The sequence below is a fragment of the Salmo salar genome, chromosome 19 (assembly GCF_965601325.2).
Source record: "Salmo salar chromosome 19, fSalSal1, whole genome shotgun sequence".
Classification (NCBI taxonomy): Eukaryota; Metazoa; Chordata; class Actinopteri; order Salmoniformes; family Salmonidae; genus Salmo; species Salmo salar.
Window position 1 is genome coordinate 34,410,438 of NC_138309.1, and position 14,242 is coordinate 34,424,679.

The 14,242-nt window shown below is 41.8% G+C and overlaps 1 protein-coding gene across 1 annotated transcript in view; it reads left to right on the plus strand.

The window, feature by feature from the left end:
- sipa1l2a (signal-induced proliferation-associated 1like 2, genome duplicate a) overlaps positions 1–14,242 on the plus strand; it is a 735,281-nt gene that overhangs the window by 671,593 nt on the left and 49,446 nt on the right. The window contains exon 14 of the mRNA XM_082965719.1: positions 13,475–13,615. Within this exon, the coding sequence (XP_082821845.1) occupies positions 13,475–13,615 (141 nt within the window). The remainder of the gene's footprint in view (positions 1–13,474; positions 13,616–14,242) is intronic.

Below are 14,242 nucleotides of genomic sequence, written 5' to 3' on the forward strand. Positions count from 1 at the left end.
GGTGTAATCCCTAGTCTGTCTGACTCTGGGATATTGGGTGTAATCCCTAGTCTGTCTGACTGAAATACTGGATGTAATCACTAGTCTGTCTGACTCTGGGATATTGGATGTAATCCCTAGGCTGGGAAATGGGGCGTCTTCATTTTGTGCCTTTTTCTTGTGACTGTTGAGCATGATCCACTCTTCTGCTGACAGACCCTTCCTGCAACCTTACAGCAGTTGTCCGACAATCCTTTCCGATCTCAACCCCAAATGTTCAGCCACCCGTCCTCCATCCATTAAACTGGGCCCAGTCATGTCCATTAACTGATTTAGGGCGATGATGTTGCCCTTCACCAGAATCTTGGAGAAATGTGGAACACCTGCAGTTGTAGAAGCTAGTCTTGCCCCAAACACCAGAGGTTCCTCCAGCAGCCAATGCACTGACTCAGCCTTAGTCATCTGGACACCTTCATTACACTCCAAACCCTAAAAAGGCCTCTGTAAAACGGAGGTACTCCATCCCTAGAAATCTGACTACTGTCAACCAAAAATAAAGCCATCTATAAACCTAATCCCCCTACCTGCTGTAATACAAGACCTGGACACCTCTCCAAACCACATTTCCCGGTCCATAAAGCAACCTTTGAATAAACTGGAACCGGAAAGCAGCAGCCCTACTAGCCAGATGTGCAAGACCTTGTCCCCCCTCCTCTTCTGACAAATACAGAACACTTTGTGGAACCCAATGATATTTATCCCAAAATAAATCTACAATAATCACCTGTATCTTGGCCAGAAGGCCAGATGGTGTCCCTAAACATGACAACCGATGCCACAGTGCAGAAGCAACCACATTGTTAACAATAATAGTGTGGCCCCTGTATGACGTTCGAGATAGCAGCCAACGCCATCTCCTCATCCTCCCTTCCACCATTTCAACCACCCCATTTCAGTTTTTTCCCATTGTCCCCTCATCCCCCAGGTACACTCCAAAGATACTTGAAACCTCCCTTACATCATTCCAACCACCCTGGCAAAGCCATTTCCATTTCCTTTAGAATTTACCTTACATGTCACTCTTGTGAACACTTTCTTTAGTCAAGAGATTTCTGGGCTTGTCAAACCTCCACCCGTTATTTTTTACACCAGAACCTTTACTGACTCTATAAACTATTCACTTTCAAGAAACAAATCTGTTACATAATCCAGCATATATTTCTTCCCTTTTGTCAAATTCAGAATTTTATGTACCTTCTCAATCCAATACCTCCCTTCCACCCCATTTCTCTCGCTATTTTGTTGTGAAGCATCAGATGCCTCACTATCGCTGTCATCCCCAGAAGAAAACTCCATCTCTACTTCCTGTTTATCCTCACCTGATTTATCATCTCTACTTCCTGTTTATCCTCAACTGATTTATCATCTCTACTTCCTGTTTATCGTCAACTGATGTATCATCTCTACAACCTGTTTATCCTCAACTGATTTATCATCTCTACTTCCTGTTTATCCTCAACTGATTTATCATCTCTACTTCCTGTTAATCCTCAATTGATTTATCATCTCTACTTCCTGTTTATCCCAACTGATTTATCATCTCTACCTTCCTCTTAGAACCTTCATCACCCCTTAAATTCTTCCTCTTCCTCCTCGGTACTTTGAAAACCGCTGCTTCTTTTTCCATTGTTTCACTCTCCTCTTGAACTCCCATTGAATTCTCCAGCCCCCCCTCAGCGACCTCAATCGCAGTCTCACCTACTGTCCCCCCCTTCTTTTTCCTGATCTACCTCAACTTCCCCCGTAGCCACACTGCTTTCCCTTCTTACTTTTCCTACCACATCTGCCCACCTTCTCCCTTCTCCTGAACCCTTAGCCTGTTCATCCCTTATCAGTGGTGCTTTAGCTGCACCAGCGCTAGAGCTCCTTCCGGGCTCTTTCTCTGGACAATTACGCACGAAATGCCCCTCTCTTCCACACCCAAAGCATTTCATTGATTCAGTAGAAGCGTAGAACACATAATCAAACCCATCAATTTTAAAACTGAACGCTAAATTCAGTTTGTCAGTATCCTTCCTTAAAATCATGTGCTCTTGTCTCCTATGAGACACGACATGTTTCAGCAAAGGAGATTTGCATCCCAAAATAATCTTCTTTATTGTAGAAACAAGTTGACCATGACGAGATAACTCTCTCTCCAACACTTCATCTCTAACAAATGGAGGCACGTTACAAAGTAGAACTTTCTTCTCCGGATTCATAGGAGGAAATACCAACGTCTGTGTCTCCCGCAACACAACACCACTCTCAACTATCGTATTCACCTTTTCAATGGAATCTAAGAATATTACTACAGTACTATTCGTTCTTGAGGCTGATTTTATGCTAACATACCCAATGACAGCGCCCACTGCTGAGCTACATTCTTCCACGAAACACAGCGGGAATCTTCACCCCATGCCACTGAATAGGTTTTTCAAACTACAAACCTCCATGAGTGGCCATTTCAACCAGCCCCTCCCGCTGGTAGTGCCCTCGAGCGAGAACCAACCTCAACGATCCCACCATCGTGGTGGGAGTTATAGTAAATGTTATATTGTTTCTCTGAGCCATGTTCTATTGATTCCCGGGATTATTTAATGTTTTCAAATAAAATGTTATTTAACACATGCTTCGTAAACAACACGTGCAGTCTAGCGGTGAAATGCTTCCTTATTGGCCCTTCCACAATGAAGAGAGTATAATAATAATAGGAATAAGCAATGATAACATGACTATATACACAAGGTATCAGTACTGAGTCGATGTGCAGAGGTACGAGGTAAAAACATGACTATATACACAAGGTACCAGTACTGAGTCGATGTGCAGAGGTACGAGGTAAAAACATGACTATATACACAAGGTACCAGTACTGAGTTGATGTGCAGAGGTATGAGGTAAAAACGTGGCTATATACACGAGGTACCAATACTGAGTTGATGTGCAGAGGTATGAGGTAAAAACGTGGCTATATACACGAGGTACCAGTACTGAGTCGATGTGCAGAGGTACGAGGTAATGGAAGTAGATATGTACAGTTGAAGTCGGAAGTTTACATACACTTAAGTTGGAGTCATTAAAACTTGTTTTTCAACCACTCCACAAATTTCTTGTTAACAAACTATAGCTTTGGCAAGTCGGTTAGGACATCTACCTTGTGCATGACACAAGTAATTTTCTCAACAATTGTTTACTGACAGATTATTTCACTTATAATTCACTGTATCATAATTCCAGTGGGTCAGAAGTTTACATACACTAAGTTGACTGTGCCCTTAAACAGCTTGGAAAATTCCAGAAAATTATGTCATGGCTTTAGAAGCTTCTGATAGGCTAATTGACATCATTTGAGTCAATTGGTGGTATACCTGTGGATGTATTTCAAGGCCTACCCTCAAACTCAGTGCCTCTTTGCTTGACATCATGGGAAAATCAAAACAAATCAGCCAGGACCGCAGAAAAAAATTGTCGACCTTCACAAGTCTGGTTCATCATTGGGAGCAATTTCCAAACGCCTGAAGGTACCAAGTTCATCTGTACAAACAATAGTACGCAAGTATAAACACCATGGGACCACACAGCCGTCATATCGCTCAGGAAGGAGACGCGTTCTGTCGCCTAGAGATGAACGTTCTTTGGTGAGAAAAGGGTCAAATCAATCTCAGAACAAAAGTAACGGACCTTGTGAAGATGCTGGAGGAAACAGGTACAAAAGTATCTATATCCACAGTAAAACGAATCCTGTATCAACATAACATGAAAGGCCGCTCAGCAAGGAAGAAGCTACTTCTCCAAATCCGCCATAAAAAAGCCAAACTACGGTTTGCAACTGCACATGATGAAAAAGATTGTACTTTTTAAAGAAATGTCCTCTGGTCTGATGAAACAAAAATAGAACTGTTTGGCCATAATAACCATCGTTATTTTTGGAGGAAAAAGGGGGAGGCTTGCAGGCCGAAGAACACCATCCCAACCATGAAGCACGGGGGTGGCAGCATCATGTTGTGGGGGTGCTTTGCTGCAGGAGGGACTGGTGCACTTCACAAAATAGATGGCATCATGAGGACGGAAAATGATGTGGATATATTAGAGCAACATCTCAAGACATCAGTCAGGAAGTTAAAGATTGGTCGCAAATGGGTCTTCCAAATGGACAATGACCCCAAGCATACTTCCAAAGTTGTGGCAAAATGGCTTAAGGACAACATAGTCAAGGTATTGGAGTGGCCATCACAAAGCCCTGACCTCAATCCTATGGACAATTTTTGGGCAGAACTGAAAAAGCGTGTGCGAGCAAGGAGGCCTACAAACCTGACTCAGTTACACTAGCTCTGACAGGAGGAATGGGCCAAAATTCACCCAATTTATTGTGGGAAGCTTGTGGAAAGCTACCCAAAATATTTGACCCAAGTTTAACAATTTAAAGGCAATGCTACCAAATACTATTGAGTGTATGTAAACGTCTGACCCACTGGGAATGTGATGAATGAAATAAAAGCTGAAATAAATAATTATCTCTATTATTATTCTGACATTTCACATTCTTAAATTTAATTGGTGATCCTAACTGACCTAATACAGGGAATGTTTACTAGGATTAAATGTCAGGAATTGTTAAAAACTGAGTTTAAATGTATTTGGCTAAGGTGTATGTAAACTTCCGACTTCAACTGTATGTAGGGGTAAAGTGACTAGGCAACAGGATAGATAATAAGAAGTAGCCGCAGCGTATGGGATGAGTCAAAAGAGTTAGTGCAAAAAGGGTGGTCAGTGCAGATAGTCTGGGTAGCTATTTGGTTAACTATTTAGCATTCTTATGTCTTGGGGGTAGAAGCTGTTCAGGAGCCTTTTAGACTTGGTGCTCTGGTACTCCTTTTCGTGTAGTAGCAGAGAGAACAGTCTATGACATGGGTGGCTGGAGTCTTTGACTATTTTTAGGGCCTTCCTCTGATACCGTCTGGTATAGAGGTCCTGGATGACATGGAGCTTGACCCCAGTTATGTACTGGGCCATACTCACTACCCTCTGTATTGCTTTGCGGTCGGATGCCATATCAAGCGGTGATGCAGCTGTAGATCTTTTTGAGGATTTGAGGACCCGTTCCAAATCTTTAAGCCTCATGATTGGCAAGATGCACACACCACACACACACTGTGTTGGTGTGTGTGGACCATGATACTTCCTTAGTAATGTGTATACCTAGGAACTTGAAACTCTCAAACTGCTCTGCCCCGTCAATGTGGATGTGGGCATTCTCAGTCCTCCGTTTCTTGTAGTCCACAATCAGCTCCTTTGTCTTGCTGACGTTGAGGGGCCCCCGTGTTGAGGGTCAGCTTGGCGGATGTGTTGTTGCCTCCCTTCACCACCTGGGGGCGGCAAGTCAAGGATGTCCATGATCCAGTTGTGAAGGAGGTGTTCAGTCCTTAGCTTACGTATGTGTATTGCTAACGTTAGCTCGCTACCTAACGTTATGTGTATGATCTGTGTAGGAGCTGTAGAAAGAGGCCCGAGTTGGAATTCTGAGTTGGATGACCGTTCAAATGCATTTTTCCCAGTCAGATGTTTTATATATTTTTTGGTTCCCAATTATTTTGATGCAGCATTAGAGATGACGGTTCATTGTTTAGCTAGCTCGCTAGCTACATGTCTTAACAAAAGACTCCACTATGCAATTTCACTGTACTGTTTACACCTTTTGTATCCTGTGCATGTGACAAATAAATGTAGATTTGATTTGATATTGTGTGTGTTTACCAGAGACGGTAATGTGAAGACATGACCTGCACCAAAGTCAGATTAGGACAAGGACTAGATAACGTTTATTTTTACTACTACTTTTTGCTGGTACTTTCACCACTTTTAGTCTTGAAATTGTTGGTTATTTACTACACTGTGAATCCTTAAAGAGATGGGTGGGGCTAAGGCTTAAGAGGGTGTGAATGATGCTGAATGGGTGGAGAGTCTCTACTTTTATCCAATGTAAAAAAAAACACAATTTCAAATGTTGCTACAGAAGACCAAAACCAGGTGGTGGGTTACAATTAGTAATTCTGACTGCAACATTCTGACAGTGTAATTAATGCATTTCATATATGCTATTACAAAAGTAGTCATTTGGTTGTGTTTATGAAGGATAGCATTAGAATCTGATCATTTTTTTATTTCAAATAACACAATAGCATTTTCACAATAGTTACTGTAAAAACAGACAAATCACAACAAATTCAAGTTCTCAATCAATTTTATTCACCTTTGTTACAACTATAAAACAGCAAGCATAGGTGTTAGAACATGTTAACCTCTTGGGGCTAGGTGGGACGCTAGCGTGCCACCCGTGGTGCACTCCATCAACAGCAGGTGCATTTCAAGAGCGGCAAATTTGAATCCAAATAAATGTCAAAATTCAAATTTTTCAAAAATACAACTATGTTACACCATTTGAAAGATAAACATCTCCTTAATCTAACCACGTTTTACGATTTCAAAAAGGTTTTACGGCGAAAGCATAAATTTAGAGTATGTTAGGACAGTACATTTACAAGAGTTGTGTGTAATGTTTTGTCAAGTCAAAGACAGGGTCACCAAAACCATAAAACCAGCTAAAATGATACACTAACCTTTTACAATCTCCATCAGATGACACTCCTAGGACATTATGTTAGACAATGCATGCATTTTTAGTTCTATCAAGTTGATATTTATATCCAAAAACAGCGTTTTACTATGGCATTGATGTTGAGGAAATCGTTTCCCTCCAATAACCGGCAGTCAAGTCAGCGTCACAAATTAAATAATTAAAATTAGAAAACATTGGTAAAATATTACATTGTCATTTAAAGAATTATAGATTTACATCTTTTGAACGCAATCAACTTGCCAGATTTAAAAATAACCTTACTGGGAAATCACACTTTGCAATAATCTGAGCACTGTGCCCAGAAAAATACGCGTTGCGATACAGACTAGACGTCATGTTGGGGAGATCTAAAATCGAAAATACTATGTAAATAATCCATTACCTTTGATTCTCTTCATCAGATGTCACTTCCAGGTATCACAGGTCCATAACGAATGTAGTTTTGTTCAAAAAAGCTCATCATTTATGTCCAAAAATCTCCGTCTCGTTAGCACATGATGTAAGCCAGCCGGACTTCTCGTCATGAACGAGGGGAAAAAATATATTTCCGTTCGTTCAAACATGTCAAACGTTGTATAGCATAAATCATTAGGGCCTTTTTTAACCAGAACATGAATAATATTCAAGGTGGACGAATGCATACTCTTTTATAACGTATTGGAACGAGGGTACCCAACATCAACTCGCGCGCAAGGTGTCTAATGGGCCATCATCGTTCCATGGCTCTTGTTCGGTCAGATCTCCCTCCAGAAGACTCAAAACACTTTGTAAAGGCTGGTGACATCTAGTGGAAGCAATAGGAAGTGCCAAAATATTCCTAAGCCCCTGTGTTTTTCAATGGGATAGGTTTAAAGTCAATACAACACATCAGGTATCCACTTCCTGTCAGAAAATGTCTCAGGGTTTTGCCTGCCAAATGAGTTCTGTTATACTCACAGACACCATTCAAACAGTTTTGGAAACTTTAGAGTGTTTTCTATCCATATATAATAAGTATATGCATATTGTAGTTACTGGGTAGGATTAGTAACCAGATTAAATCGGGTACATTTTTTTTATCCAGACGTGCAAATGCTGCCCCCTAGACCCAACAGGTTAACAGCTTCTTTTTATAAAGATACTGAACAAAAATATAAACGCAACATGTAAAGTTTTCGTCTCATGTTTCATGAGCTGAAATAAAAGATCCCAAAAATGTTACATATAATGAATGTGTACAAAAAACGTATTTCTATCAAATGTTGTGCACAAATGTGTTTACATCCCTGTTAGTGAGCATTTCTCCTTTGCCAAGATAATCCATCTACCTGACAGGTGTGGCATATTAAGAAGCTGATTAAACAGCATGAGCATTACACAGGTGCACCTTGTGCTGGGGACAATAAAAGGCCACTCTAAAATCTGCAGTTTTGTCACACAACACAATGCCACAGATGTCTCAAGTTTTGAGGGAGCGTGCAATTGGCATGCTGACTGCAGGAATGTCCACCAGAGCTGTTGTCAGATAATTTAATGTTAATTTCTCTACCATAAACCGCCTCCAAAGTTGTTTTAGAGAATTTGGCAGTACGTCCAACCGGCCTAACAACCGCAGACCCAAGATGCACAGTCAGCAAGATGAGCGGTCAAATTATGAAAACATCAGTAGCCTAAACATTATTATAATTATAAACAGCATTATATTATACGCGCCAAGTAGCCTTGATAAATAATAGAAATCAGCACAAAAGCCATAATGGCATTATAATGAATGTGTCAGTATGACAGCAGTCAAAGATAGTCAATTAATGTCAGCTCTAGTTTACATTGTGTGGATGGATCAGGACAATGGCGTCAGTTGGATTTCAGTTATCCCTTGTCCTAACAGTTGACACACATCTTTCATAACATTCACTTGCTTGACACATGAATACCAGGTCGCATTTCTAAATGAGAACTTGTTCTCAACTAGCCTACCTGGTTAAATAAAGGTTAAATATTTTTTTAAATAAAAATGTGTTAATGTGAGCTTGTGTATTTATTCGAGGTACTCCTCGCTCTTTCGTTTGGGTTTCAACCCTGTGTTTCTGTATAGTGTTTGTTTGGTCTTCGTCCCCGTGCCTTTACACGGCACACCGTAATTTGGGTGTAATTAAAAAAAACTATTACGCATTCCTGTGCCTGTCTCCCGAATCATTCATACTGACGTGACAGTAATGCCGAGGTCCTTCACAGTTTTATTTGAGACGACTGTACAACCATCAAGATTAATTGTCAGATCCAACTGAAGATCTCTTTGTTTCTTGAGACCTAGAACATCTCTGTTATGTCCGAGTTTAAAAGTAAAACATTTGCCACCATCCACTTCTTTATGTCTGAAACACAGGCTTCCAGGGAGGGCAATTTTGGGGCTTCACCATGTTTCATCGAAATGTACAGCTGTGTGTCATCCACATAGCAGTGAAAGTTAACATTATGTTTCCGAATGACATCACCAAGAGGTAAAATATATAGTGAAAACAATAGTGGTCCCTTGAGGAACACCGACATGTACAGTTGATTTGTCAGAGGACAAACCATCCACAGCGACAAACATATCTTTCCGACAGATAACATCTACACCAGGCCAGATCTTGTCCGTGTAGACCAATTTGGGTTTCCAATCTCTCCAAAAGAATGTGGTGATCGATGGTATCAAAAGCAGCACTAAGGTCTAGGAGCACGAGGACAGATGCAGAGCCTTGGTCATTGTTTGTCTTCAGGAAGGCAGTGAGTTGCTGCGCAACAGCTTTTTCAACATTTTTTGAGAGGAATGGGAGATTCGATATAGGCTGATAGTTTTTTATATTTTCTGGGTCAAGATTTGGCTTTTTCAAGAGAGGCTTTATTACTGCCACTTTTAGTGAGTTTTGGACACATCCGGTGGATAGGGAGCCGTTTATTATGTTCAACATAGGAGGGCCAAGCACAGGAAGCAGCTCTTTCAGGAGTTTAGTTGGAATACGGTCCAGTTTGCAGCTTGAAGGTTTAGAGTCCATGACTATTTTCATCATTGTGTCAAGAGATATAAAACTTGAGTGTCTCCCTTGATCCTAGGTCCTGGCAGTGTTGTGCAGACTCAGAAAGAGGGCCAATTATCTACAAATTCCATCTTTTGGGAGGGGCAGAAAACAGTTTTCAACCAGCAATTGAGTTGTGAGATTCTGCTGTAGAGCTCATCACTCCCCCTAACTGGGAGGAGGCCAGAGACAATTAATCGATGCCAACACATCTTTCTAGCAAAGTTACTTACTGACACTATGTTGCGCTTGGTGACCTCTGACTGTTTCATCTTAACATTGTTGGTGCTGACGTGGATAACTATATCCCTATACTCTTTCAATTTGCCAGAGCTAATGGTGGGAAGCTTCGGCGTCTCAGACCCCGTAACGGGAGGAATAGAGACCAGAGAAGGCTCGGCCTCTGACTCCGACTCGTTGCTTAATGGGGAGAACCGGTTGAAAGTTTCTGTCGGCTGAATGAGCGACACCGGTTGAGCATTCCTACAGCATTACCTTCCAGAAGCCATGAGAAATTTGTCCGGCTGTGGGGACTGTGCGAGGGAGATTTATACTACTATCTGTACTTACTGGTGGCACAGACGCTGTTTCATCCTTTCCTACACTGAAATTACCCTTGCCTAATGATTGCGTCTGAAGCTGGGCTTGCAGCACAGCTATCCTCGCCATAAGGCGATCGTTCTCCTGTATATTATGAGTACAGCGACTGCAATTAGAAGGCATAACTTTACATTTACATTTTTAGTCATTTAGCAGACGATCTTATCCAGAGCGACTTACAGTAGTGAATGCATACATTTCATACAATTTCATTGAAAAAAATTCTGTGCTGGCCCCCCGTGGGAATGTTAATGTTACTACTTAGCTTCGGCAGGTGGAGGTCCTGTAGAACCATGTTCAGATAAAGCGTCCGGGGTGAAAAGTTTAATGAAAAAAAGTTGAGCGAGGGAAAAATGTAAAATATAAAACGGTAATTATATAGTAAAAATTGTAAAGTTGGCAGGTAGAAAAGTAACGTTAGCAACAAACCGCACAGCAGCACGTAAACAAGTCTACAAGTTGTGACCATACAGTAGTCCTAAAATGGTCCTGCTCCATACTGTACACCTGGCTGACTGGCTGGTTGGCTGGCTGGCTGACTGACTGACTGGCTGGCTGGCTAGCTGGCTGATTTACTGGCTGGCTGACTGACTGGTTGGCTGGCTGGCTAGCTGGCTGACTTGCTGGCTGGCTGACTGGCTGACTGACTGACTGACTGACTGACTGGCTGACTGGCTGTTCAGACAGCTCTGTGTAGCCAGCAACAGTCAAGAGGACCATCCTCAGGGTAAACAGACATTTTGAAGGTCTATAAAGAATGACAGCATAATACACTCTCTTGTTTAAGCCTGTTATATAATGATTGCTCCTGGAGAGAGTGAAAAGATGTAACTCTACTGTCTGTCTGTCTGTCTGTCTGTCTGTCTGTCTGTCTGTCTGTCTGTCTGTCTGTCTGTCTGTCTGTCTGTCTGTCTGTCTGTCTGTCTGTCTGTCTGTGTGATGGTTTTACATAAGAGCTGTCCTGAGCAGCCATACAGTGTGACAGTGATTATGATTCCCTCTGGCTCTTGACCCCAGCTGACTTCTAGAATCACTGTCTACTGCACCACTGTACAATTCTCAAGATATTAGCGTTAGTTAGTTAGTTAGTTAGTTAGTTAGTTAGTTAGTTAGTTAGTTAGTTAGTTAGTTAGTTAGTTAGTTAGTTAGTTAGTTAGTTAGTTAGTTAGTTAGTTAGTTAGTTAGTTAGTTAGGGCCAATACCACAGGTGAGAGGATATCCGTTAGTTAGTTAGTTAGTTAGTTGGTTAGTTGGTTGGTTAGTTAGTTGGTTAGTTAGTTACTTAGTTAGTTAGGGCCAATACCACAGGTGAGAGGATATCCGTTAGTTAGTTGGTTAGTTGGTTGGTTAGTTAGTTGGTTAGTTAGTTACTTAGTTAGTTAGGGCCAATACCACAGGTGAGAGGATATTGGTTGGTTGGTTAGTTGGTTAGTTGGTTAGTTGGTTAGTTGGTTGGTTACTCCAGGGAAGAGATCATGTATACATATTTTAATTCCAGCATTTTAATCAATTTCTTAATTCCCATCACTAATGTGTTATCGTTTACACACTGTCGTGTTTCTTTTGTGTTAGTTTGTCTCTATAAAAAAAATAGATTACTTTTCGTTGACAGAATAATAATTTTTCTTTAACTGTGCATTTCCGGCAGTTTTTACTTTTGCCAGTAGAGGTCGATCAGCCAATTCCTGGGGGTCTGTACTCCCGAAGTTGACTGTTTTTGCGCTTGCCAGTTAGCTAGCAGCTCTCAGCTGTTAGCAGCCAATGGCTAGGAGTTTATTTTATCGAATAAAAACGGATGATTGACATAATTTTTTTCGAGTCATTACTGAATTATTTAATGTAACTAGTCAAACATACAAGCAGACACATCCCTGGGTGGCTCCTCTTTTCAGTTCGCTGCAGCTAGCGACTGGAACGAGCTGCAAAAAACACACAAACTGGACAGTTTTATCTCCATCTCTTCATTCAAAGACTCAATCATGGACACTCTTACTGACAGTTGTGGCTGCTTCACATGATGTATTGTTGTCTCTACCTTCTTGCCTTTGTGCTGTTGTCTGTGCCCAATATTGTTTGTACCATGTTTTGTGCTGCTACCATGTTGTACTGCTGCCATGTTGTGTTGCTACCATGTTGTGGTCATGTTGTGTTGTTGTGTTGTTGTCTTAGATCTCTCTTGTCATGATGTGTGTTTTGTCCTATATATATTTATCCCGGCCCCCGTCCCCGCACGAGGCCTTTTGCCTTTTGGTAGGTCGTCATTGTAAGTAAGAATTTGTTCTTAACTGACTTGCCTAGTTAAATAAAGGTTAAATTAAAAATTGTAAATTAAAACATTAAACCCTGTAATGAATTCATGGTAACCTCGTAAACTATTCATTTAGAACTGGTGTTTATTTGAAACACGTTTATTTGCTAATATGTGTGCCGTGCAATGAAAAGAGACAGTCAGCTATTTGAGATTCTGCGTTTAATTGAAGTTTTACGGTATTTAAGAGTAGAGTGTGGTCTACAGTATCAAAAACCTTAGACAAGTCAGTAAACAGACAGACAGAAAATTGTTTAACATATGTGTATAACAGCTTCTACTATATATGTTGTCTGTTTATAGGGCTGACTGTGAGAACCCTCAGGTTGTCTGTCTATAGGGCTGACTGTGAGAACCCTCAGGTTGTCTGTCTATAGGGCTGACTGTGAGAACCCTCAGGTTGTCTGTTTATAGGGCTGACTGTGAGAACCCTCAGGTTGTCTGTCTATAGGGCTGACTGTGAGAACCCTCAGGTTGTCTGTCTATAGGGCTGACTGTGAGAACCCTCAGGTTGTCTGTTTATAGGGCTGGCTGTGAGAACCCTCAGGTTGTCTGTCTATAGGGCTGACTGTGAGAACCCTCAGGTTGTCTGTCTATAGGGCTGACTGTGAGAACCTACATGTCATAATATATAACAGTATATAATATATAGATTCTATATGTTGTCTGTCTATAGGGCTGACTGTGAGAACCCGCAGGTGACCATGTTTAATAAGGGAGACCAGCACTACTATACATGTCATAATATATAACAGTATATAATATATAGATTCTATATGTTGTCTGTCTATACGGCTGACTGTGAGAACCTACATGTCATAATATATAACAGTATATAATATATAGATTCTATATGTTGTCTGTCTATAGGGCTGACTGTGAGAACCCGCAGGTGACCATGTGTAATAAGGGAGACCAGCACTACCGCAGTTCCCCTAGCAACCAGTCGTCGTCTAGTGACCCGGGACCCTGTGGAAGTGGAACCTGGTCTCAACCGCCTGGATACGACGGGTAAGACCTGGCCGGGGGAGGGGGGAGGAGAGGGGGAGGAGAGGAGAGGAGTTGAGAGGGAGGAGAGAGGAAAGTGAGGAAGAGTGGGAGGAGGAGAGGGAGGGGAGTGGAGGGGTAAGGAAGGCCCAGCTGGTCAGGGAGAGGCATCCTAGTCTGTCTCCAGTGTGTTAGGGACAGGGAGATCCATCCAAATCTGTCTCCAGTGGGTTAGGGTTAGGGACAGGGAGATCCATCCAAATCTGTCTCCAGTGGGTTAGGGACAGGGAGATCCATCCTAGTCTGTCTCAAGTGGGTTATGGTTAGGGACAGGGTGATCCATCCTAATCTGTCTCCAGTGGGTTAGGGACAGGGAGATCCATCCTAGTTTGTCTCCAGTGGGTTAGGAACAAGTAGATCCATCCTAGTTTGTCTCCACTGGGTTAGGGACAGGGAGATCCATCCTAATCTGTCTCCAGTGGGTAAGGGACAGGGAGATCCATCCTAATCTGTCTCCAGTGGGTTAGGGACAGGGAAATCCATCCTAATCTGTCTCCAGTGGGTTAGGGACAGGGAGATCCATCCTAGTTTGTCTCCAGTGGGTTAGGAACAAGTAGATCCATCCTAGTCTGTCTCCAGTGGGTTAAGGAC